This window comes from Hyperolius riggenbachi, chromosome 4, assembly GCF_040937935.1.
Source record: "Hyperolius riggenbachi isolate aHypRig1 chromosome 4, aHypRig1.pri, whole genome shotgun sequence".
NCBI classification, from domain to species: Eukaryota; Metazoa; Chordata; class Amphibia; order Anura; family Hyperoliidae; genus Hyperolius; species Hyperolius riggenbachi.
This window is the reverse complement of record NC_090649.1, coordinates 445,529,380-445,556,392: the sequence shown is the minus strand read 5'-3', so window position 1 is coordinate 445,556,392 and position 27,013 is coordinate 445,529,380. Positions and strand designations below refer to the sequence as shown.

Sequence of the window (27,013 nt, the reverse complement as noted above, 5' to 3'; positions counted from 1 at the left end):
CCGCGCCCAAGTCAGCAGATACATTGCAAAACATGTCTGGTGTGGCTGGGACTGATAAGTACACACAGGTTCAGAAGGACGCGCGCGCGCGTGCTGAGAGGCAGAGCTTATATGACAGCCAGAGGAGAGTCAGCTGACCAAGCTGGTCAGCTGACATTTTCACCAGTTCTCATTGGTCCAGCACTTAGGGGTGGCACTGGAGAGCGCTATAGTATATATACTGGGTGCTGGTCATCATCAACACCTTTGGAAACTGATCTAGAACACAGATACTGACAAGGTCTGAGTGCTACCACGTAGTGATCGCAACGGCAGACAACCATAGAATTCTGGTTGTCTGCCGTTGCGATCACTACGTGGTAGCACTCAGACCTTGTCAGTATCTGTGTTCTAGATCAGTTTCCAAAGGTGTTGATGATCACGGAGCTCACACCTTAGCTTAGGAATATTGTATTGTATTATTTGTTATGACCTTCTGCCTGCCTGACCATTCCTCTGATCTCTGATTCTGTATCTTGCTACTCTGATATCCTGTTGCCAAACTCTGCTCGTTCCTGGACTCTGTATCTGCCTCCTGATTCTGTACCTTGCTATTCTGATACTCCGTTGCCAAACTCTGCCTGTCCATTGGATTACGTATCTGTCTCCTGAATCTGTACCTTATCTGTCTGTGTGTTAACGACCTGGCTTGCCCGACCTCGAGAACTGGCCTTACTATTAGAGGCAGTTCCCAGACCTGTTAGTGACACCCTCTCTGGTGTCACTCACACTCTGTCCTTCCTACTCTCAGCCTAGCTTCTCCCTCGGGGGAGTCTAGGCTAACGGAAGGAACGTACTTCTGTGCAATATTCCTTACTGCTTCTGTACCTACTTCTGAGGTACAGTCTTCAAAGTATTACTGTCGCATCTAACACTCTCTTGTCTCAGGTGTCCAGAGGTTAGTGATATATCTGATTATCGGTGATACTGCAGATCATCAATAATCGGGTATATATCTGCATTCTCGGTGATACTGCAGATCACCGGTAATCAGACCCTCTCCGTGTTACACCGATCGTTACAACACCTAAAGTGAGAGGATTATAGAGGTTGCCATATTTATTTAATTTTAACAATACCAGTTGCCTGGCATCTTTCATGCATCAACTAGTAAAAAGGCCCAAAAACGGACGCTAGGTCACAGCCGCTACCCCCCGCAATGCGCACACATGTGCGTCCCGCATGCTCATTCTCCACTGCTGTCTGAAATATATGCACACAGGGAGCTGCTTGCTTGGCAGTTGGAAGAACCTGTTATTTCCCACAATGCAATGAGAACCCCTGTGAACCACACACAGCAAACTGTCAGGTCCGGCCCTGTGTCCTAACTGCCCTGGCTGTGCACATGCTCAGTACAAAAAAGCCAGGCACACACAGGCAGGGAAACAGGATGACTCAGGGACAGTTAGGTTTTATTATAGAGGATAGTGTTTGGATTACACACCTGAAACAAGCATGCGGCAAATGCAGTCAAACATCTGATCTGCATGCATGTTCAGGGTATGTGGATGAAAATATTAGAGGCAGAGGATCAGCAGGACAGTCAGGCAATGTGCATTACTTGAAAGGAAATAAATATGGCAGCCTCCATATCCCTCTCACTTCAGGTGTGCTTTAAAGTGAGCCTTAAGTGAATTTAAAAGGAAAAAAATATATATACTTACCTAAAGAAGGGGAAGACTCTGCTTTCTTATAGAGCCTTCCTGTTCCTCTCCTGGTTCTCTTGTTCCAGCGCTGTCTCCTACGTTAGCAGTCTCTGGCCAATGGGTCAGACACAGAGCCGGGACAAGGTCCTCCAGCACCCAAGGCTGAGACACCAAAGTGTGTCTCTCCATCCCTCCCACCCCAGCCGTCACACACTGATTGCTATTAGACTAAGAGGTGCCCCAGGGCCCCCAACACATTAAACACTAGTTATCTGGCTTGCAGTCACTGCCATGTATCACTTTTTCTTATTTCCCTCTGCTTCAAACACAATAGGGGAATCATAGCTGAGTGAGTCGTGCACCCCCTCCTCCTCCCCAGACCACCGCCCCCCTCCTGGAGCCTCTCTCACCTCTGCCTCGGTCCGCGGGAAGCTTTGGAAGTCTTTGTGAGCCTGAATGCTCCTGAAGACGGGTGGCTCCGTAGTGTGCATGCGTGGGGTGCTGTTACGTGCACTTGTGCATTCGCACTACGTAGCTGCCCGTGTTCAGGAGCACTCCGGCTTCCGAATCCTCCCTTGGCAGGAGATATGAACAGGGAAGACAGCATTGGAACGAGGGAGCCATGAGAGGAATGGGAAGGCTCTATAGGCCCCAGAGCCTGCCCCCTTCTTAGGTAATTATCTTGTTTTGTTTTTTTCCAAAAGCGTTTCAGGTTTGCTTTAATGTAATCTGAAGACTTTGAATATTGTTTGAGAAGTCAGAGAGCTGAGAGAATCACTGTCCCAGATCTGCAGTCAGAAGACGCCATTCAGTCCTCCGCCATCCTCCACCACGATCTGTGAGCATTCTTCACACGACTCCACACTCAGAGACCAGATCCTGTCATCAGCGACAGATTGACTGCATAACCACAAAACAATAACAGCAATAACTGTAACATAATAACAATAATATGTCTGAGGGCTGCAGGGACATTATACTGTGAGCTTAGCTGATGTAAATGGATCAGCGTTCTCTGTACAGCACTGCGGAATATGACAAAGGAAGAGCTATATAACTGAATTACTGCTGCAATAGCCTGTGGCTACACTGGTGATATTAGAATATAAGCTCCTCTTGATTCATCATAGAAAGGGTATGTCACTGTCGGGAGAACATTAGAGTGTAAGCTCCTCTGGTGCAGAGGCTGATGGGAATGGATCAGTATTGTCTGTACTGCGCTGTGGAGTATGTCAGAGCTATATAAATGTATAATAATAATAGTGTGTGACGGTGGTGAGAACATTAGAGTGTAAGCTCCTCTGGTGCAGAGACTGATGGGAATGGATCAGTTATTTCTGTACTGCACTGTGGAGTATGTCAGAGCTTTAAAAATGTATAATAATAATAGTGTGTGACAATGGTGAGAGCATTAGAGTGTAAGCTCCTCTGCTGCAGAGGCTGATGGGAATGGATCAGTATTGTCTGTACTGCGCTGTGGAGTATGTCAGAGCTATATAAATGTATAATAATAATAGTGTGTGACGGTGGTGAGAACATTAGAGTGTAAGCTCCTCTGCTGCAGAGGCTGATGGGAATGGATCAGTATTGTCTGTACTACGCTGTGGAGTATGTCGGAGCTTTATAAATGTATAATAATAATAGTGTGTGACGGTGGTGAGAACATTAGAGTGTAAGCTCCTCTGGTGCAGAGACTGATGGGAATGGATCAGTATTGTCTGTACTACGCTGTGGAGTATGTCGGAGCTTTATAAATGTATAATAATAATAGTGTGTGACGGTGGTGAGAACATTAGAGTGTAAGCTCCTCTGGTGCAGAGGCTGATGGGAATGGATCAGTATTGTCTGTACTACGCTGTGGAGTATGTCGGAGCTTTATAAATGTAGAATAATAATAATAGTGTGTGACGGTGGTGAGAACATTAGAGTGTAAGCTCCTCTGGTACAGAGGCTGATGGGAATGGATCAGTTATTTCTGTACAGCGCTGTGAAATATGTCAGAGCTATATAAATGTATAATAATAGTGTTCCGAATAATAACCCTGTTATTTCATGTGAACATTCACTGAAGCGCCTGACACATATTTACATGACTTTTTCATTGAATGTGCGTTATGCTTATTAGCTGATGAATAAGCAGGAGTTTTTCTAATAAAGCGATCAGTGAGGGTATAAATGAATACAGTTAGTATTAATATATATCAATATACTAGATACCGTAGAATGCCCAAATGTGATCTTCTCAGCTGAGGCTTCTGCAGCTCAAAAATACCCTTTTAGAAATGTTGTCTTGGAGTAGCTGAAGAAGTGAACAGAAAAGTCTGTGGGTGGGGCTTCTTCTCCTCAGTTCATTCAGACTTTTATAGATATGACAGCGTGTAGCTCTGGAAGATGGTGCTGCAGATATTGGCTGGCCAAAGAACTCGTGACCAGGCTCTTTTTAAAGGACCACTCCAACAAAAAAAGTAAGCAGTTAAAAGCATTTCCTGAATGGCAGTTGCTAAGTCTAATTGATAAAATAGTGGGCAGATGAGTAGGGAGGCTGGCTGGTATTTTACTATTTTGGCAGTTAAACTGCTGCTCAGGAAATGCTTTTGAAAACAAACATAACCCTGAGAATCCCCCATGAGGAGATGGACTAGTCTACAACATGTCGGTTCTGTCAGATTTTAACTGACTACTTTTGTCACTCGAGTGGTCCTTTAACCATTTTGCGCCTTTTGGATGTGACTGTCACGTCCAAAAGGCTGCTGCTAGGCTCCTGCATGCGTCTACGTGCTTCCATGCACGATCGCGTGTGCACCCGCATGCTCCTGTGCCGCCCCCGTTAGCCCAGAGATCAATGAATGGGAACATAGTTCCCATTCATTGATCTAAATCCCCGGTAGAAAAACCAACGGCTTCTTTTCAGAGGCCGCAGTCTTTCTGACCAAAAAAAAAATCACGTCCTCCTTGTGCTTCCTGTAAGAGAGCACTCTCCCTTACAGGATGGGAATTAAACAAAATCACTGTGGCCATCTTGTTGCCAAATAGTAAAACTACATGCACATACATTTTTTTCACACATAACACAATAAATTACATTTAAAATTAACTGTTTACCTCCCACACCCAAAAAATACCCAAATAAAATGTTTAACTAAAAAAAATAACTAAAACAATTACAATTTAAAAAAACAACAAAACAACAACATAAATAGTTACCTAAGGGTCTGAACTTTTTAAATATGGATGTCAAGAGGGTACATTACTAAGATTTTTTAAATTATAAGCTTGTAAATAGTGATGGATGTAGAACTGAAAAAAATGCACTTTTATTTCCAAATGAAATATTGGCGCCATATATTGTGATAGGGACATAATTTAAATGGTGTAATAACCGGGACAAATGGGCAAATAAAATTTGTCATTTTTAATTATGGTAGCATGTATTATTTTAAAGCTATAAAGTCCGAAAACTGAGAAATGAATTTTTTCAATTTTTTTTCTTGATTTTCTTGTTAAAATGCATTTAGAAAAAATAATTCTTAGCAAAATGTACCACCCAAAGAAAGCCTAATTGGTGGCGGAAAAAATAAAATATAGATCAATGAATTGTGATAAGTAGTGATAAAGTTATTGGCGAATGAATGGGAGTGAAAATTGCTTGAATGCATAAGGCGAAAAACGACTGAAGGCTGAACTGGTTAAAGGGATTTAGTTGACATTCACATATCAAGGAGCTTCCTTTTAGTTACAAACACACTGTGTCCCTCACTATGAAAAAACCAAGCTTAATGTTGGGTTTTAATGCAGGGCCTAATGATCGTTCAACCTGTTATGTTTAGTCAGTAAACAGTCTCTCCTCACAGGTCCTTTCTCAGCTTAATCTGGCATTTTCTCTCCGTTTTTAGGTGCGGTGGACGAAAACAGCTGGCAGTGCCTCAGAAAAGTTCCAGGAGACCTCCATCTACGACGAGACCCTGCGTATAGAGAAGGTTCAGAGGATGCAGGGTGGTCGATACTATTGTAAAGCCGAGAATGGGGTTGGGGTCCCGACCATCAAGTCCATTCGAGTAGATGTGCAGTGTAAGTCTTATTAAAGGCAGCCCAGATTTTCCCACAGTTCTATTGTGTGTCCCGATCCCCCTGAACCGACTCAGGACCCAACATGATCGGTGGCTTTTCACTCAGAGCAAACTAAGCAGACTCCAACCTGAGCAACTTCCAAGACGACCACGTGTCCATGTAAGAGAGACCATCGGGTACCTTTACTTTAACAGGGATTTTAAACTCAGGTCCTCAAGAGCCGCCAAGGTCCTTTCACATTTTTGGCACAGCTCAAATTAATTGATGGGACTAAAGCAGGAAAGGTGTGGTCCATCAAGTAGAACGCATTTGTCCATTTTTCACTCCATCCTAAACACTGGCATGGTTATGGCCCTCAAGGACTGGAGTTCGACAACTGAGCTTTAACATATGACTGATGTTCTACAGCAGGGATGTCAAACCGGTCCTTCGAGGGCCGAGGTCCTCACACATTTTTGGCACAGCTCAAATGAATTGATGGGTCTGAACCAAGAAAGGTGTGGTCCATCATGTAGAACATATTCCTCTCTTTCTCAGTCCATCCTAAACACTGGCTTGGATCTGGCCCTCCAGGCCTGGAGTTCGACACCTGTGTTCTACAGAGACCTCATGGAGAGATCCTTAATCTTGTGAGGTCACATATGTTCCATGATTGTGTCCACCTTTAAGTTAGGTCGACAACCAGGATTGAATGGCTACGTAATAGAAATTATGATAAATGTATTTCTTTCGTTTTTATTGAAGTTCTATTTCTTCTCATTGGCTTTTGACCCTAAATCCCAACAACTGACAAAACTTCAATTCTGTGTGCAGCGGGAGACATGTTGTGTACTCTTTTTTTTTTTTTGTTGTTCTCATGATTGTTTATGTGTTTAAAGCAAACCTGAAGTGAAAATAAACTTATAAGATAATGAATTTTGTGTGTATTACAGCTAAAAAATAGAACATTGAAAAGAGTCTCATATTGTGTTCCAGTGCAGGAAGAGTTAAGAAACTTCGGTTGTTATTTATTCTCTAAACTATTTGACTGTAATGGGTAGAATAGAGTCCTGTTTTCTGAAGCACTTAAACAGACAAGAAAACAGTGAGAGAAAGCTTACAATACGGTTTCAGGCTTTGTTCACATCTAAAATCACAATGCCAGCGATTTGTGTTTTTGTGGGCGATGTTTTTTTACCCCCTCCTGGCGCTTGGGTGGGCGCTGTTTTTTTTTTTTTTTTTTTAAAGCGCAGAACGATTCGCCTTTTTTGACCCGGAAATGAATAAATTCAATGTATTTATTCATCAAAGCGCTGGGGAAATCGCTATACAAAGCGCTTTTTCAAGCCCTTTGTGATTTCCCTATACCTTCCATTGAGCAAAAACGATCAGAAAATGGTACAGGCAGCGCTTTGCTGAGCGGATCGGAAACAAACCGCTCAGATGAGAACGCTCTCATAGGGAATCATTGCACAAGCTTTTTAGGACGATTTTCAAAATCGCTGGTGCTTGAAAAAAGGGCACAAACGCCCTGGGTGTAAACGAGCCCTTACTGCAGGTTCAAAACGTCATTAGCTCTGCTCTGTTTTATAGTTTCCAGTACTCCCGAGCCGGAGCTCAGGTACAAAATGAGATGCTTACCTAAAGTGAGGGAAGCCTCCGGAGCCTTTTGAGGCTTCCCTCCCTGCCTTAATGTTCCTTGTTGCCTGGCGTGGGTTCCCCGAAGATTAGCGACAAGGCATTGTCGCTATTCATATCAGGGCCCTTGCAGCTCCTCTTTCTGCATTGTGGCCGTGCAATGGCCATACCAGCCCACCTGCACATGCCCAGTAAGCCAGAGCCGTGGGCTCCGTGCTACTGCGCATACACAGACGGGCTTGGGCGGCCAGGATGTAGAGGGGGGGTTACTCTTAGCAGGCTTCAGATCACTGAGGGAAGCCCCAATATGATCCAGAGGCTTCCCTCTCTTCAGGGTGATGTCTTATTTTGAACCTGAGCTTCATCTCTGGATTACTTTAGAATACTGAGTGTGGTTTGTACACTGCAAATATGACAGAATGATGCAATGTTATGCAATATATATATACTGAAAATAAAAATAAGAAACTCTTTTCTTTGCTACTAATGTTCTATTCGTTATCTGTACTACACATACAATTCATTATATCAGAAGTTTTTTTTCCGCTTCAAGTTTGCATTAAGAAGACTATTCTCCTTTTCCTTTCCAGACAGGAAGTTCAATTATTGCAAATATCTCCTACTTGAACACTCACAAGAGCCAACTAAAAACATTTTAGCTCAATGAGAAGACCTTGGGCAAATGTTTTGACTAGAGTCGGGTTTTTAGGTTCTTTCTTTGAAATTTCATTACTTGTCAATATTTTTTATAGGAATTGAGTTCAGACCACGAGCTATTAAGATTTAATTCCACTTTTTGATTCACATGAAACTAATAGTTCAAACGTCTCACTTAATAAGACATGAATCATGTGGCAGGAGTGAAAGCTATATGAGATTAATGTGGTAGTCACAGCCAGCATTCTCCTCGTGGTCTTGGTAAAATATGTCTGCTGGTCTCTTTGCTCTCGTGTGAAGCCGTCTGATTGTCCTGTTGAGTCCTGAAATGTTCCTAGTTGAAGCATTATCTCTCGGTTTCTGCTTCAGCAATTCACATTTAGAACTATGGGGTGAATGCAGCGGACTGCGGCTTTGTCATACTAACATCTACTCTTTACATGGACTTGGTAACATGAAGTTCCTGTTGGTTGCATCTCAGGGGCTTTGTGCTGCTGTTTTGTAAAAGCTGAACTTCTTCCATTGTTCTGGAGAACCAGGCTGACCAGGAACTAGAACCTTCAAGTTATGGGGTTCCTCTCCCTAGAGTAGTTCTCCCATCCGTCCTCAGTCCTCACCAGTGGTGCACAATGATTGACTAGAGACAAGGCTGGATTTCTGGAAAGGCCACAAAGGCCCAGCTGTTGGACCTTTTTCATTTTTGCTTCAGATTCACTTTAAGGACTTAAAAGCAATAAAAAACCTGGCAGAGGTCCTAACCATTTTTCCCAGGAGATGATTGGAGAATATAATTAATCCTGTGAATGTGGCCTGTATCTATTATTAACAAAGGCCCTGGTTCTTATGGATATGTGCAACCATCGCACGACTACTAATTCACTGGCCTTTCTGCACTCATTGCCATTCTTTGTTGTGACCCAGACGAGGATTGCCCATTCTTCCCACTTAATAGTAGACATAGGGGTTTATATATATTTATATAGGGGAACCAGAGGTGAGAGGGTTATGGAGGCTGAGCCAGGGTATCTGATCTGCTGCATGTCTGTTCAGGGTCTATGGCTAAAGGTATTAGAGGCAGAGTATCAGCAGGATAGTCAGGCAACTGGGATTGTTTAACTGCTTGCCGACCACGTAACGGCGATGGACGTGAACGTGGCGGCACCCCAAGGACCACGTAACGCCAATTGGCGTCAAGTCCTGGTGCAGAGTTTTGCAGGAGATCGCATGCGCCGATGCGCGCGCATGTCCGTATGTATGAATGACGGAGCTCCGCTCCTCCATCAGTCTCCCAGCGGCGATTATCGCTAGGAGACTGTTAGACGGCGTCTATTTACTCTGTACAATGCTGTGATCTAAGGCAGCCCTGTACTGGGAACAGCCGTGTGACACAGCTGTCCCCCTGATAGGCAGGAGAGCGATCGGCTCTCATAGGCTGATGTCTTTGAGAGCCGATTGCGTTGATTGGCTGGCGGGGGAGGGAGGGTTGAGAAGAAAAATGGTCAGAAAAAAAAGTTATATTTATTAAAAAAACAAACTATTAAATATTTATAGAAAAACAAACAAACATTGGGGGAGCAATCAGAGCCCACCAACAGAGAGCTCTGTTGGTGGGCAGAAAAGGGGGGGGAGGCAATCACTTGTGTGCTGAGTTGTACAGCCCTGCAACAAGGCCTTAAAGCTGCAGTGGCCTAAATTGTAAAAATTGACTTGGTCACTAGGGGGGTGTAAGCCTGTGGTCCTCAGGAGTTTAAAAGGAAATAAATATGGCAGCCTCCATATCCCTCTCACCTCGGGTTCCCTTTAAGCTGTCAGGCAGGCTATTGAGCCAATCAAAGTACGGGGATCACCTCCTAGAAAGCCACTGAACCCACACAGGGCTCAGGGCAGGCTTACAGAAGTGTCTGTTAGTTACAAGGAGCGCATGTAAGTTACCAGCGCACGCTATGCAGCACTATTACGTGTGGCGTGCGTGCAGAGATTTTAACTCGCATTGCTCAGTCTGTGCAGCTTAATGAACCAACCCCATAGAGAGAGAACTCCCTGTTCGGCATTACTTATGTCATGTGCTGATCTCCAGGGCGGCAGGGAAAGCTTAGTGAATGAGGCCCTGGAGGCGGCAGAAGCACGGGGTTCACGCCAGCTGCCTCTGGCATATATTAGCGCTGTGTAATCTCATGCCTGAGTGACACCTTGTTGAGATGAGATGTGGAACGGGAGACAAGCGTCGAGGGGAAGAGGCAGAGAGATCTGCCGCCATCTGTCCCCGCTGATAATGTGCGCATCCGGAATATTTCACGTATTGTCGGTGAGACAGGTCTGTTGCCTCCTGGCACGCTGTACTGTCTCTCCTTCCAAATTAATTTACAGCGTAACCCACGCCGGACTTCCAGCTGACTGTAGCGACAGTCTCCGGAGCGTCGCGTTCCAACTGCAACCGTCTCGTTATCAATCACAAACTGATTTGATTAGATCTCTCTCCGGGGTATCGGCGTGTTTTATTCCATTTTAATTTGGTTAAGACAATGCGCTCCGTCTTTCACGTAAACCGAATGTCAGTTTCCCTGGGCGGGGGCTCCGGAAACCCTTTCTTTACAGTCGCTGGAAACGCTCAGGAACAGTCAGACGCTCACATTCATCTCCTGGGCTCAGCGGGACGGCGAGAGATGTAATTATATTTCCAAGCGGATTTGCTATAGTGTCGAGAGCTACAAAGTCCTGAAGAAGCCAATACAAGAAGCAGAGAGGCTTGTGGTACTTTAATTATCGCATGTAGACGGAGACTGCTACCCTGTGCCAGAGTTTAAAGGGCGCCTCCGCTGCAGACTGGGACTGCTACTGAAGCATTGGGGTACAGGCAGGCATTGTGGGAAATATTTGTGCAGGAAGTTAAAATAAACTGCAACAAGAGGAACAGGAGCCAGAAGAGCACTATTTAAATTAAGTGGATCTCTTTCATGTGTCCATCCAAAAATATCAAGCAGAGAAGATTTATGATTTTAGCAGGGCCGGTTCAAGCAACAATTGCGCCCCTGGGCAAAATTAACCTGGGAGGTGCAGGCTGGAGAGGGGAGGCATGGCAGCATAGGACACTGATAGGTGCAGGCTAGAGTGGGGAGGCATGGCAGTTGGCAGCACAGGACACTAATGGGTGCACGATGGAAGGAGGAGGCATGGCAGCACAGGGCACTTATAGGTGCAGGATGGAAGGAGAAAGCATGCAGCACAGGACACTGTTAGGTGCAATCTGGAAGAAGGGGGCTTGGCAGCACAGGACACTGATAGGTGCAGGCTGGAAGGAGGAGGCATAGCAGCACAGAACACTGATAGGTGCAGGCTAGAGAGGGGAGGCATGGTAGCACAGGGCACTGATATGTGTAGGCTGGAAGGAGGAGGCATGGCAGCACAGGACACTGATAGGCTGGAAGGAGGAGGTATGGCAGCACAGGACACTGATCGGCTGGAAGGAGGAGGCAAGGCAGCACAGGACACTGATAGGAGCAGGCTGGAAGGAGGAGGCATAGCAGCACAGGACGCTGATAGGAGCAGGCTGGAAGGAGGAGGCATGGCAACACATGACACTGATAGATGCAGGCTGGAAGGAGGAGGCATGGCAGCAAAGGACACTGATAGGTGTAGGTTGGAAGGAGGAGGCATGGCAGCACAGGACACTGATAGGTGCAGGCTGGAAGGAGGAGGCATGGCAGCAAAGGACACTGATAGGTGTAGGTTGGAAGGAGGAGGCATGGCAGCACAGGACACTGATAGGAGCAGGCTGGAAGGAGGAGGCCTAGCTGCACAGGACACTGATAGGTGCAGGCTGGAAGGAGGAGACATGGCAGCACAGGGACACTAATAGGAGCAGGCTAGGAGGAGGCATGGCAGCACAGGACACTGATAGGTGCAGGCTGGAGGGAGGAGGCATGGCAGCACAGGACACTGATAGGTGCAGGCTGGATGGAGGAGGTATGGCAGCACAGGACACTGATAGGTGCAGGCTGGATGGAGGAGGTATGGCAGCACAGGACACTGATAGGGGCAGGCTTGAAGGAGGCATGGCAGCACAGGACACTGATAGGTGCAGGCTGGAAGGAGGAGGTATGGCAGCACAGGACACTGATAGGGGCAGGCTGGATGGAGGAGGTATGGCAGCACAGGACACTGATAGGGGCAGGCTTGAAGGAGGCATGGCAGCACAGGACACTGATAGGTGCAGGCTGGAAGGAGGAGGCATGGCAGCGCAGGACACTGAGAGGTACAGGCTGGAAGAGGGAGGCTTGGCAGCACAGGACACTGATAGGTGCAGGCTGGAAGGAGGAGGCATGGCAGCACAGGACACTGATAGGTACAGGCTAGAAGGAGGAGGCATGGCAGCACAGGACACTGATAGGTGCAGGTTGGAAAGAGGAAGCGTGGCAGCACAGGATACTGATAGGTGCAGGCTGGATGGAGGAGGCATGGCAGCACAGGGCAATGATAGGTGCAGGCATTAAGGAGAGGGCATGGCAGCACAGGACAGTGATAGGTGCAGGCTGGAAGGTGGAGGCATGGCAGCACAGGACACTGATAGGTGCTGGCTAGAAGGAGAGGACATGGCAGCACAGGACAATGAAAGGTGCAGGCTGGAAGGAGGAGGCATGGCAGCACAGGACACTGATAGGTGCAGGCTGGAGGGAGGAGGCATGGCAGCACAGGACACTGATAGATGCAGGCTGGAGGGAGGAGGCATGGCAGCACAGGACACTGATAGGTGCAGGCTGGAAGGAGGAGGCATGACAGCACAGGACACTGATAGGTGCAGACTGGAAGGTGGAGGCATGGCAGCACAGGACACTGATAGGTGCAGGCTTGAAGGAGGAGGCATGGCAGTACAGGACTTAACCTAAGCAGTGGTCAGTTAGTTACCTCTGGGCAAGTGCCCCCCTTGCCCCACCTGTAGGCTCCCATATTTATCACCAAGAGGTAAGCTCATCAGTGGTGTCCCCATTCCATGCAGGTTCTGGTTCTTGTCAGCTCTGGTTCTGGAAGATCAGCCTCTTACAAGTGAAATTTGCTTGGTGTCTCTGGAGAGGGACTTGTCATAAGCCTGAGAGGGGTCAGGGCCCGCAGGGGGGGGGGGGGGGGGGGTGATCCTGGTGGACAAAGGATTATCCATTTCCTGATGAGGAAAGCGGATCAGCAAGGATCAGGGAGAAAGCATCGTCGAATGACATTCTTATCGATCACATCCTACATTCCACTAATTAATTTATCCTCTAAGCTCATTACTTTCTACAAGGATTTTCACACTTTTAGCTAAACCCAAGATAAACTGCTCACTCACTATCTTGAAGGGACAAAAGAGAATTAAATTGCAAAACCCATCTGTGTGAAAGCTAGACAGCAAAGCAGATTTATCGACACGGGCAAATATCCGGCAGCAAAAACTGAAGCAACCAATCGGGATGTTCCCTCAAGCAACAGCTGAAACCTGATTGGCTGTTCCCCTGAATATTTTTTTTTTCTTTGCTCCTGTGTTGATAAATCCTCCCCAGTTGCATTTCTGCAATGAGGCAGATTATTTGGGTGCTCTCTAATATTATAAAGAATGGGGTGGGAATAATGCAGGCACCGATCCAGTCTTCGTTAAAGAACAACTGAAGGTGCGTGCTACCCACCTTTGACGGATGTCGGAGATCAGTACCTGATCCTTCTGGGTAACAACGCTGGGCCTGGCTGCACACACGCATGTCAGCTGTGTAGCTGACGACGCGCTGTGTTGCGATTACATTGGGGGAAGACCAGCGAACAATGGGATCGACGTCACTGGGGGTGAGTAGATCCGTCCGGGATCGCTCGCGGGTTGGGAGTCGCAGGTTGTTACATGTGCCTGATTATCATCTGAGGGGCCTCAGCCGACTTAACTACCTGGGGACCTCCTTACGCAGATGGGCGTGGCCGCGGCGGCAGTCACAGGACCGCCTAACGCCGATTGGTGTCAAGTCCTGGGGTTGCAGTGTCCCAGGGAACGGGCATGCGTGATCGTTCCCTTCCACTTCACAGAACGGAGTTCCGTGATTAGCCTGCTAGCCGCCGATCGCGGCTAGCAGGCTGTTTGTAAACAAAAGGGGAACGAAATCCCCTTTGTTTACATCCAGACAGCGCTGCGGTCCCTGGCAGCGCTGTATGAGATTGGCGATCCCCGGCCTCTGATTGGTCGGGGATCGCCGTCCTCTCATAGGCTGATGCCTATGAGAGGCGGAGCAGGACGGATCGCCGTCTTGTTCCAATTCAGAAGACGAAGGGGAGGAGGGAGGGAGAATCAGCATCAGAGGCTGAAAAAAAAAAAAAAACTGCAACAGCGATCGGACACCTCCGGCGGCATGTCCCCTTAGGGACAAAAAAAGGAGGCGAGTCCGATCGCTGGGCTCCATAGTTGGGCTGTGCAGGAGGCTGAAAAAAGCCTGCACAGCCCAATGCAACAAATAACAGCCTCGTCGTTGGTGGGGTTAACACTGCAGTCGTCAAGTGGTTAAAGGAGTCATCAGCCAAAATCTACAAAATGAGCTTTACTTACCTGGGGCTTTCTCCAGCCCCTTGCAGCTCACTGTCCCACGCCGACCGCTCCGCTCTGTGCCGCCGTCCCAGTCTCCAAGCACCTCGCCAACCCCGAGGTCGTCCTCACTGCGCCTGCGCTAACTGCCGCTGTCAATCAAGCCCACGTTGTACGCGGCTTACTGCGCAGGCGTGTATAAAGGCCTTCAAGTGAGAAGAATATGGAGTCTGCCATATTTATTTTTTTCTAAACAATACCAGTTGCCTGGCAGCCCTGCTGATCTATTTGGCTGCAGTAGTGTCTGAATAACACTGGAAACAAACATGCAGCTAATCTTATCCGATCTGACAATAATTTCAGAAACACCTCTTCTGCTGGATGCTGATTCTGGGTCTATGGTTGAAAGTATTAGAGGATCAACGAGATAGCCAGGTAACAACACAATCACCTTTAAAGAAAAACATTTGTTTGTCACAGCTGATACAAATCCTGTGATAAATCTGCAGTGTGTCTACTTCCTGCTTTTATAGAAGCAGACATAGGGTTAACATCCTGTGTTTATAAATTAGCTGTTTTGCTGAGGCAGCCAGCTAAAACGGCTGAGAGATCAAATTACAGTTGTGATTAGTCACAGATGAGGAGAAATTAGAAAGGCTAAATTCTCTAAATACATAAAGGGTGCATTTCTCTATGTTATCCTTCTGTCCTGTGCAAGAATTCAGGTCCACTTTAACCCTCCTGGCGGTGTAATAAATTCCGCCAGGAGGCAGCGCAGCAGTTTTTTGGGTTTTTTTTTAAATCATGTAGCGAGCCCAGGGCGATCTCCGATCAGGAAATCCCGTTCAAAGAACGGGATTTCCTGGAGGGCTTCCCCCGTCGCCATGGCAACGGGGCGGGATGACGTCTGACGTCATTGGGAGTCCCGATCCACCCCTCAGCGCTGCCTGGCACTAATTGGCCAGGCAGCGCATGGGGTCATGGGGGAGGGGGGGGGGGCGGCGCGGCGCGACGGATAGCAGCGATCGAGTGCGGGGCGTCGGCGATCGGTGTGCTGACGCAGCTAGCAAAGTGCTAGCTGCGTGCAGCAAAAAAAAAATTAAGCAGATCGGCCCAGCAGGGCCTGAGAAAACCTCCTGCGCGGCTTACCCCGAACTAGGGGCTACCGCTAGGAAAGTTAAGAGGAAATAAATATGGCAGCCTCCATATCCCTCTCATTTCAGTTGCCCTTTAAGCTCCATTCACATGCTAGTTAAAACTCTGCCGAGGCAGCCAATGATGACCATCTCTGTGGAGAATACAGCGTGTGTGCGGAAGCCCCGGATACCCCAGCAAGCAACATGTCTGCACAGCCTCTACCCTGCAATGTTTCCCAAGGGATGGGATCCCAATATACATTGGGAAACATTGACTGAGCGTGTGTACAGGAGGAGGCATAGCAGCACAGGACACTGATAGGTGTAGGCTGGAGGGAGGAGGCATGGCAGCACAGGACACTGATTGGTGCAGGCTGGAGGGAGGAGGCATGGCAGCACAGGACACTGATAGGTGCAGGCTGGAAGGAGACGGCATGGCAGCACAGGCAGGGCCGGCGCGACCATTAAGGCAAAGTAGGCAGCTGCCCCAGGGCCCCGAGCTTGTAGGGGCCCCCAGGGGCTACAAGAGGGAAAACAATTTTTCAAATCGGCCTTATAGTTTTTGAGAAAATCGATTTTAAAGTTTCAAAGGAAAAAAAATACACATTTAAAAACCTGCCGACTTTAATGGTTAATAGCAAATCCACCTTAAATGCTAGAAACCCTAAATTTGCAGGATATGTTAAGGAGATCATTAGGAATAAGAGGAAAAAACAATTTTTCAAAAAGACCTTATAGTTTTTGAGAAAATCGATTTTAAAGTTTCGAAGGAAAAAAGTATACTTTTAAATGCGGTAAATGTCACTTTTAGTAGTAAACCTAACGGTAGTGTAATTTTACATGCATCAAACGAAAGCGCAATAAATTTCCTGACGGAGTTTCCAGGGGGTCTATACGCAGCCGCAGCGCTTTGGACAGGGATCGCTATACAGCCGCAATATGGCTGTATGAAGATCCCTGGCATTTTTTCCTATTTTCCCATTTTTTTTTTTATGTTTAGAGTGTGGGAATTTTTAAAAAAAAAAATTATGTGGGGTCCCCCCTCCTGAAACTTTTTAACCCCTTGTCCCCCATGCAGGCTGGGATAGCCAGAATGTGGAGCTCCGACCGATTGGGACTTCACACCCTGTTATACCAGCTGCAAAAAAGGTCCCCTAATGCCGATTTTTGTTCCGGGGTATATGTTGGGGGGGCCCCCCTGGTTTATTTTGCCCTGGGGCCCCATTGTTGCTTAAACCGGCCCTGAGCACAGGACACTGATAGGTGCAGGCTGGAGGGAGGAGGCATGGCAGCACAGGACAGGAAGGGGCACAACTACATGGGAGCAGCTTCTGTGACCGCAGGGGGGGGGGGGGGGGCAGAGCCGTAAGGGGCCCCAACTACTACTTCACTACCTTTAATAAAAGGGTCCATTCTTCAGATCAGCTGTTTTAGTGGCTGCATTTGCTTATCTGTGGAAGGATTACAGTGTCCACACTTGACCCATGCAGAATGGGCCCCTAGGCTATGAGGGTCACCAGGGGCAGGCAAGAAAAGGGTGTGAACATTGGGGGCCCCCATCAGTTTTGCTGGGGGGGGGTCCCCTGTGTTAAAGAAGTGAGCGCAGACTGCTTGCTGCGGATCGCTGAACTCTATACGCTGAAAGGATCACTGTAAGTAAGGGGCCGTCCACACTTGTCATAATGGGTTTTTTTACATGAAATTTCCCACGTGAACAAATTTGCGATTGCGATTTTTGGGTATTATTTTGAACTAGTGTAAAGGCCCGTTAAAAAAAGGGTGCTAGGCCTCGGCCCCCCTACCCACAGCGCACACGGCCGCCCGCACCCTGCGCCCGTCCTCCTGTGCTGGCCAAAGTCCGTCTGTGTGCTGCACATGTGCACTAGGCACAAGGCAGGGACACAGGAGGACAGAAGACAGGGCAATTATTATATGGCCCACCCATTAAAAACGGGCCACAGGCCATGGCCGCTAATCCCCCCCCCCCCCCCCCCAAAGCGCGCATAGACATTTCCTGCTCGCCCGTCCCCCTCCGCTGTCCGAAGTATATGCACAGGGAGATGTTGCTTGCTTGGCAGTTAAAAAAAGCTGTTATTTCCCACAATGCAATGAGGTTCACAGACAGCAAACTGTCAGGTCTGGGACACAGGAGGACACAGAGACATGGGTTTTATTATATAGAATGCACGTTTTTAGCATTTGTGTGTGCAATTATAGGCATTTTGCAATTTTTCCATAAAATCCATTAATATGGAGATGTCATTAACTTCAAAACTGCGCACAATTTTTTACTCCAAAATGTGTTTTTGTTTTTTTTTTAATGCAATTTTCCGCATTGGTGTTGACTTGCATTAAACACAAATTGCACATCGCACACAGAAAAAAGAACAGACTTGCCGTGTAATTTTAAGATGCAGAAAAATCACAAAATGCTTAAAAACACAGAAAGAACGTGACACCCGTGAAATACATAAGATGTGTGACAAATGCATTTTCAGCAAAATGCATGCAAATTAAAATATGTGAGAATGGCCTCTAAACAATGCAAATTGCCTGGCAATCCTGCTGATCCCCTGCCTCTAATACTTTTAGGCTAGGCCAGGCATGGCCAAACTTGGTCCCACAATGCATTTGCCTTTGAGTCCTGACTGTGGCTGTCAGACTCCTGCAATGCATTGTGGGACTTGTAGTTCCTTAACAGCTGGAGGGCCAAGTTTGCCCATGCCTGGGATAGGCTCACAGTAGGACGTTGCGTTGTGAAGTTGCAATGCAACATTACAACGCAGCGCAACAAAAAAGTGGCAGCGCAGATTAATGCTGCGTTACCGTCGCATACAGTAGGTACAGTCAAGCAACTGTGAACGCCGCATAGACTTTTAACTGCATTGTGGTAAGCTGCATTATAAGGCCTGGAACCCACTACAAATCCCAAATCACTAGCGCAGTTGCTAGCGTTTTGAAAGTGATTTCTTGAGCGTTTTCCAGGGATTTTGGTAGCGATTTTTAAAAGTGTAAGCTTTTTGCCATAGGGATTTGCGATTAGCGATTTTACTTCTGATTGGTCATTTCAATTTATTATAGTTTATTTTACAGTCTGCAGACATTTCAAATTGCACACAGATCGCCATGAGCGATTTATCCAGTGCTTCAGTACTTTTCATTGAAACGCCAACGCTCCCAAAATGCTGCATGTCCTGCGATTGCGATGTTTGCTAATCGCTACTGTGGAATTTGTACCATTTATTTACATTAGCTGAGCGTTTAGGGAAATCGCTTGCGATTTAAAGTGCTCCCTAAACGCTCAAAAAAGCGCTCTAGTGGGTTCCAGGCCTCAGACTATATAATGCAGCACCGCAACATTGTACTATGAACCTAGGCTTCACCATAGACACCGAACAAGCATATGCAAACTGTCAGATGTGAAAAGATTAGCTGCATGCTTGTTTCTGGTATGATTCAGACACTACTGCAGCCAATTTAGATCAGCAGGGCTGCCAGACAACTGTTATTGTTTAAAAGGAAATTTAAAAAAGGCATCATCTGGCCTCCATATCGGTCCTTTAAGTGTCCAATGTGCACAAGCAATATGCAAAAAAAAAAATTCCAAAAAGCGAAATAGCCCCACCAGTTCAATGGAAGTGTGAAAGCGAAGGTCTGTTTTTAGTTGGTGATTTCTTACCCCCAGCCTCCACTTCCTGTGAGATGTTGAGTAGCTTATAAGGAGAATATTTAAGTTGGGTCAGACAATCTGATCTGCATGCTTGTTTAGGGTCTATGGCTGGAAGTGTTAGGCCTCAGTTACACTCGGGCACTTTTTGCCAGTGATCAGCAAAGCGCTGCTGCACAAGGAATCCTATGGGATAACTCACACTGCAGCAATTTGCAATTTCCAGAAATCACAAACGTGCTACATGTAGCATTTTCCCAGCAATTGCGTTGCAATTCTCTTTCACTGGAATGAGAATCGATAAACGCAATCGCCAAAAACAAAATCACAATTTCTAGGCGATTGCGGTCACATTTTGCATTGCTGAGTGTGGACGGGGCTTTACAGGCAGAGAATCAGCAGGGCTGCCAGGCAATCTGCATAGTTTAAAAAGAAATAAATATGCCAGCCTCCATATCCATCTCGATCTAGATTCCCTTTAAAGGACAACTGAAGTGAGAGCTATATGGAGGCTGCCATATTTATTTCCATTTAAACAAAACCAGTTGCCTAGCTATACTGCTGATCCTTTGCTTCTAATACTTTTAGCCATATACCCGGAACAAGCATGCAGCAGATCAGGTGTTTCTGACATTATTGTCAGATCTCACAAGATTAGCTGCATGCATGTTTCCGGTGTGTGATTCAGACACTACTGCAGCCAAGGAGATAACCGGGCTTACATTATTCTATGCTAAGTTATTCTATGCTGTTATGTGAGTTGTCGGATACACACTCAGTTATGTACTGAAATGTTCATCATCCAAAATTGTTATCTTTTTCCACTACTGTAAATGTTTTCCTCGCCCAGCCATTGTCTTATATAATTTTTCTATCTATTTGTTTCTGTCCATCTCTGTAACTGTCTGTCCTTCTCATGTGTGGCTCTACAATGGATAGAAGAACGTATAATCATACCAGTTGTGGTAAATGGAAGGCAGGACACCCTGTCAGGCTAAACCCTGGCACTGTTGTGAACTATCACAAATCCATATCTTGGAAGTAATGTATTGGTTTATTTACTGTACAGGAGACATGCACTGAACAGCAGTGTCTGGCTAGGAAGGCTTGGAACAGAAGTTATATACTGCCAATTACACATTGCAATCATTCCTCCTACTCCGACAATGATTGGATACTTACAAAATACATGAATACATATAAATACTTAAATAGACAAGGTCAGTTAGTCGTTAATTATTATTATTAGAGGTATTTGCTTCAATAGTAGCTTGTTTAAAGTGAACGAGAGACGAAGCACCCTCATGTATTTACCATATATATCAGTGGGAACATTAGAGAAAACACCTACCCTGCTCTCTGTTTCATCCTTCACTGCTCAGCCTTCTTGTTATCAGCCCTGATAAAATCCCAGACTGAGCATTCATGATTCCTGAGCAAAGCCAAACTGAATGCTCGGGTAGGGGTTTTATCAGGGCTAATAACAAGCAGGCTGAGCAGTGAAGAATGAAAGAGAGAGCAGGGTAGGTTTTAGGAGCGATCCGCCAACCACATCCACCAGTGAAAACGCTTGGCTAATGTATTTCGATGGGATGGTGCACACCAGCAGTTTGAGGTTTTTAGCAAACCGCAAACGTGCCTCCTGCTGCACGTTTGCGGTTTGCAGAAGCGTTTCTGCCTCAATGTGAAGTATAGGAAAACCGCAAACTGCTCTGGAAAACACTACATCAGAGCGGTTTTCCAGGCGTTTTTGTTACAGAAGCTGTTCAGTAACAGCTTTTCCTGGAACAGTATTTGTAATCTGCTTCACAAAAACTCTCCCAAAAATTGCTAGGCATGTTTAGCAAACGTCTCTAAACATGCTAAGAATTGCTCTGAAATCTGCTCCAAAAACCGCTAGTGTTTTTTGACGATCTGCTAGCGGTTTTGGTGTGCACTGGGCCTAACTGTATAGAACAAAGAAAGTGTGGCAAAATGGCTTACAGGTGGCCATTTTATTATGTTATCAATTTTACTTCAGCACACACTGTCCAATCAAAGAGCTGTTACAGCTGAAGGCCCCATCGATCGGTGTTTGATCATTTGGACAATTAAACACTGATCGGTGAAAGATGTTCGATGTTACAGGAGGGGGGTGGGGGGATGGGGTCAGCAGTACCAGGGGGAAGGTACGTTAACTCCTTACTAAATCAATACGAAGCCTGCTGGGAGAGGCGTATTAGAGCTGATCTCTGCTTATTGACATCAGGTAGATACTGATTGACCGAAGTTTAATGTAGCGTATGTATAGTGTGGCTAATTATTCGCCAGAATAACTGAATGGTGGTTTGTGTGTGCATTGACTGGTTAGTAGGAACTGGGTTGCAGGGTAGTCTGGCAAATGTACTGACCCACTAGCTTAAAGTGGACCTAAACTCAGAACTTCCTCTCTGCTTTAAGAGATAAGCAACAGCATAATGACCTTTAAAGAAAAACATTTCTTTGTTACAGTTGATACAAATCCTGCAATACATCTGCAGGGTGTCTACTTCCTGCTTTCATGGAAGCAGATATATTGTTAACATCCTGTGTATACCAATTACCTCTCTGCCATGGCAGTCAACTGACAGCTCAGAGATCAAATTACAGTTGTGATTAGTCACAGATGAGGCGGAATTAGACAGGCTAAACTCCCTAAATACGTACATGGGGCAATCCTCTGTGTTTTCCTTCTGTCCTGTGCAAGAGTTCAAGTCCACTTTAAGAGTTTTCTTTATTAGATAGTAAGTTATTAGTTGTGATATTTGACTGCATGGCCAGTTGGTTGGTTGATTGGTCGATTGGCTGAAATGACTGAATGGCAGATGGGTTGATTAGTTAATTGCTAATTATGTTCTATTGTTTAATAAACAAGTTGGTTTCTTTAAGGTCGTACACACTAGACAAAAGTTGCCACACACAATCGAGTGACGTTACGCCAACAGCATTACCCCAGCAAAAACAAATGACAAGTCCACATACACCGATATGCCAAATGTCATTTTAACGACATTGTACAGACTCGGCAGAGTCCAGGATATTTGCCCAACAGTCGTGTGACTTGAGCCTCCAGTTGGGTCAGGCAGGTTGCCCTATATGGGTTGTTTGTCGTTTAACATTTTCTTACATAATTGTCATTAGAAGCGGCAAAATCCGTAGTTCGACGTTTCAAACTTTGGTTCAGTGTGTGTACAAGGCTTTATTCTCAAATTGTCAGGTTATTTGTGTGCTTGGTTGGTGGATTGACTGGTTGGGTGGTTTTGCTCACAGACTGGTAGGGGAATTAATTAGTTTATTTAATGACTGATAAGTGATTAACTATTTGTTGTCTGAAGTGGTTTCTCATAATGTCCAGCAGTTTCAGACAGTAATGGGGGAATATATTGCCCTACGGAGAGGTCAAGTGAAGGAAAAGCGACAGATCACCCATAACACCTGGGGGCAAAACAATCAATCAGAAAATGTTGACCATTGCTAGTCACCTGTGCTTTGATAGTCTAAGAAGGCAGGGATTTCTGTAGAACTATCTGACTGAAGGCCGATATGATCAAAAAGGATTATTTCATCCATCAGAAGTTTCTGTGTACCTTCGGTTGGTATGTGTACTGGCTTCTTGGTTGGGGAGACGATGATGAGTGTTGGTGTTGTCCATTGGTTTGTGTTATCCATTGCTGGTCATGATTTGTCCTTCACTCTTTTCTTTCAAACAATTATCTCATGTTGAGTTGTCTGATGAATCTGATTGTGACAAAGATGATGACCAGGCCTGCGGCCCTGCCTTGTAGATCTAGATGATCCCATCCTTACCGTTCACCAAACCGTCAGCGATGTCAGAGGGGGCTTCTACCAGGAGAAGACCGTCTTCCTTCGCTGCACCGTCAGCTCCAACCCACCACCCCGCTTCATTTGGAGACGAGCCACAGAGATCCTGTCCCACAGCCAGGACAATGGGGTGGACATCTACGAGCCCCTCTATACACAGGTAGGACTTTCTTCATGATCATAATGATATACTGTAGTAATAGTGGACCATCCATGATTGTTTTTTCTAAAGCATGATTCACAGCAGATGGAAAGGCAATCCACCCAGACTGAATGACTGTAGGCAGGGTAGTAGATGATCATAAAAATATAATTATATAGAGCGGTGATGGCTAACCTTGGCACTCCAGCTGTGACAAAACTACAAATCCCATCATGACTCTTCCTCCCCGAGTTATGCTTAGAGCTGTCATAGTATTGCAATGTCTCATGGGATTTGTAGTTCCATCACAGCTGAAGTGCCAAGGTTAGCCATCACTGATAAAGAGGCATATAGTTCAACTACTTTGAATAGTAATTCACACCGTGTTGGGCACAGAGGTACCCAAATACTAAAGAGTAATGACTGCAAGAAAGTGTGTGCTGTGCTTACCAAATGTGGTGTTTTTTGAAGTTGCCCATTAGTCCATAGTTCGATCATAGGAGGTAACTGACCTTCACAAAATACATGTTTGAGCCGCACTCTGTTGTGGTGAAAATTTTTCTTCCGGTGTTAGCAACATAAAAGGTCTCTTCAGCATGAGAACAAAACAAAGCTTCTCACCAAACAATGGCACTAAAGTGTGTGGCAAGTCTGGCTCTATGCTGGTATTGCCCAGGCCACTGGCTGTAGTCGATCACCAGCCCCTCTGAAACTCGTCTTACTCCATTCCAGTATGTCTCATTTCTACATCTTCTGGGGATCCCCTCTGGAAATCTAGAAAAAGAAGGCATGGTCTCCACATGGATGCTCCTCTGGATGTTCCAGAGGCTTCCCCATCCTCTTTGACCCCATCTCCACTGGCCGGGACCCTCTTCTTGTTCATGGCCTCACATACTGTGTAGGTGCCAGTATGGTCCATGGCTGCGCCGTAGCAGTAAATGGCTTGTGGTATGGCTTTTTCCTCTGTACATGATTGGCTGCTGCTGTGTGGCCGTGCTCATACAAGGGCAAGAGCACAACCACCAAGAGGTGGGGTCAAGGAGGATTGTGGAAACCTCTGGAGGTAAGAATGCATTTATTTATTTATTTATTTTAGGACAAATTTGCATTAAGACTGAGTTCTCATAAATAAGATACATAAGTTTCCTGGCCTTAGTATGGGAAGTGCTTTGTATCACATGAGCAAAACACAGGGGTGTAACAATAGACCCTGCCAGGGATGCAGCCGCAGAAACAGTTGGGGGCCCCATGGGGGGAAAAGATTCTTTTCCCTGTCCTGAAAGACTGACAACTAAGGGCACGGAGAGAATAAAAGCTGTTCTGCTCTCTGCACAATTGTTCTAATGACTGCATCAGCTCAGCCACTGATAACAATTCATACAAAGTGTTGTAGACAGAGATTTTGAGACAGTCCTCATTCAGTGTGCAACAGGCTCTTGTGTACAGCCCCAGCCCCCAACCTCTCTACCCCTCCCCATGTGCTCTGTACTGAAGTGATGCTTGGGAAGTCTGCAGAGCCAGTTCTGCTCCATCAGAGATGGACAGAGTGGGTGTAATAAGCAGAGGCTGGGAGCACACTCATCTGTCGGTCTTCTGTACACCATGTGTGTCTGTATGTGTCAAAACATGCACGTTGTATCACAGAAGCTAATGTAATTTATAGAGAAAATTTGTGCAGTGCTTCACTGCTGTTTGTTTTTATCTACATGGGAAAACACATTCAAGTATGCACTAGCCAATTGAATAACATTGGTCCTCAGTTTTCCTGCGCAGAAAACAAGGGGAGGGGGGGGGTGAGGTTGTTCATGGTGTTAGGGGGCTCCATCCAAAGTTTTGCAGGGGGGCACTGTGATTTATAGTTACACTTCTGGCAGAAAGCATCTTGCGGAATATCAGAGTATTATCTCTGCTGCCATGTTTATAGAAGGTTTGCTGAAATCGGGGCACTCCGTCCCTTTTGTAAACAGGAAGTGGTCAGATAGTCTGATTAGTCCTACACATCAGCAGAGGAGCTGCTTCGATGAGATAATGAACATTTATGTATTCACTCTGCTGCTTGTTTTTTTTTTTTTTTTGCAAGGTGCACTTTTTCAGTTTAAGCGACGTTATCTTTCTTGTGGCGGAGTGTCTTCCTGCCTGGCGTCTTCTGGAACGTGTGCGCCATTTCCTCTACTAGTAGGACGCCGGGCTTTGCCAGCAATGGGGACAAATAAATAGGTGTTGTCTGAAGGGTAATGGGCCGATGCTAACGGCCAAATACAAACATTTTTCTACAGAAGACAAATACTGTACATTCAGGAGCTTTTTCCTCTCACCATTTCCATCACCACTCTCATCTCCAGCAGTATATATGGCTGCATGATGTCACCATTCTCCAGACAGTCACTATATTGGGGTCAGGTACAGCCAGGAGGAGGTGACCTCCCTGCCCCCCCCCCCCCCCCCCCCCAACCGAGTCATGTCAGGAGGAAAGAAGATCACCTTCTGTCAGGAGAAAAGATTTTCCCTGCCTCATCAAAGTGAAAGTCATCTCTGCTGTAACACTTAGCGAGTTATCGATGTCTCAAAGTTCTGGGTATCCAAATTAACTGCAAAGTCTTTAAAGAGAACCCGAGGTGGGTTTGTGAAATCATATTTGGACACAGAGGCATGTTTTGTATACAATGACCTGCCGCTGTGTCCTTCCAGTGTGCCTCCAGCGCCCCTCCATGCTCTGCTGTCCCCCAGCGCCAGGCTAGCGACACGCAGATTGTCACTAGCTTACTATTTACATCTGCTTGTCAGTCACCACCGCTCCCCCGCCTCCTATATAGCGCTGCTCCCTGCCTGTATCCCTCCCCGCCTCTGTAAGCCGATTGGAGGAAGCCTACGGAGGCGGGGAGGGAAGGGACACAGGTGGCAAGCAAAGGTAAATAACAGGCTAGCGACAATCTGCGTGTCGCTAGCCTGGCGCTTTTTTTAGTGTGGGACGGCAGAGCCCGGGGGGGGGGGGGGGGTGTCGGTTGGACGCACAATGAGAGGACAAAGAGGCTGGTCATTGTACACAGATCTTGCCTCTGTGTCCTAATAATGATTTCACAAACCCATCTCGGGTTCTCTTTAGTATCTAATAGGCCTGAATATCAGCATAATCCTCATCTATAATGTGTCTGAGGATCAGTGATCAGAGTCCAGGCAAGACAGAACTTAAAATGAGTCAGCAGAAAGTTTTGAAACAGAACAGAATGATACCATTTACTGGCTGTAAAGAAAAACAGTGAGCCTTTGGCTAATGAGCTGTTTTCAGAGTTTGTTTCTATATACAAGATGTTAGAGCACACAGCTATATACATTCACCATCAGAAGGAGATACATAGCTTGTTTCGCAAATATAAATACATGTAATACAGTTGTCATCCTGTTTCAAAACATTCTGCTTTCACAGATGGCTAAGACAGTACAATGCTCTGCTGCTACTAAAATTAGTCAGGAAATAGTTAACCTTCCTGGCGGGGTAAGCCGCGCAGGAGGTTTTCTCAGGCCCTGCTGGGCCGATTTGCTTAATTTTTTTTTTGCTAGCTGCGTCAGCACACCGATTGCCGCCGGCCCGCGCTCGATCGCCGCTATCTGCTCCGCCGCGCCGCCACCTGCCCCGACCCCGTGCGCTGCCTGGCCAATCAGTGCCAGGCAGCG

At 46.3% G+C, this 27,013-nt stretch overlaps 1 protein-coding gene across 8 annotated transcripts in view; it reads left to right on the top strand.

Moving 5' to 3' along the window:
- Positions 1 to 27,013, top strand: part of MDGA1 (MAM domain containing glycosylphosphatidylinositol anchor 1) — a 561,871-nt gene that overhangs the window by 304,598 nt on the left and 230,260 nt on the right. For all 8 annotated transcript variants that reach the window (XM_068232696.1, XM_068232699.1, XM_068232695.1 and 5 more), the window contains 2 exons: positions 5,579 to 5,753; positions 23,163 to 23,359. In XM_068232696.1, coding sequence (XP_068088797.1) covers positions 5,579 to 5,753; positions 23,163 to 23,359 — 372 coding nt within the window. The remainder of the gene's footprint in view (positions 1 to 5,578; positions 5,754 to 23,162; positions 23,360 to 27,013) is intronic.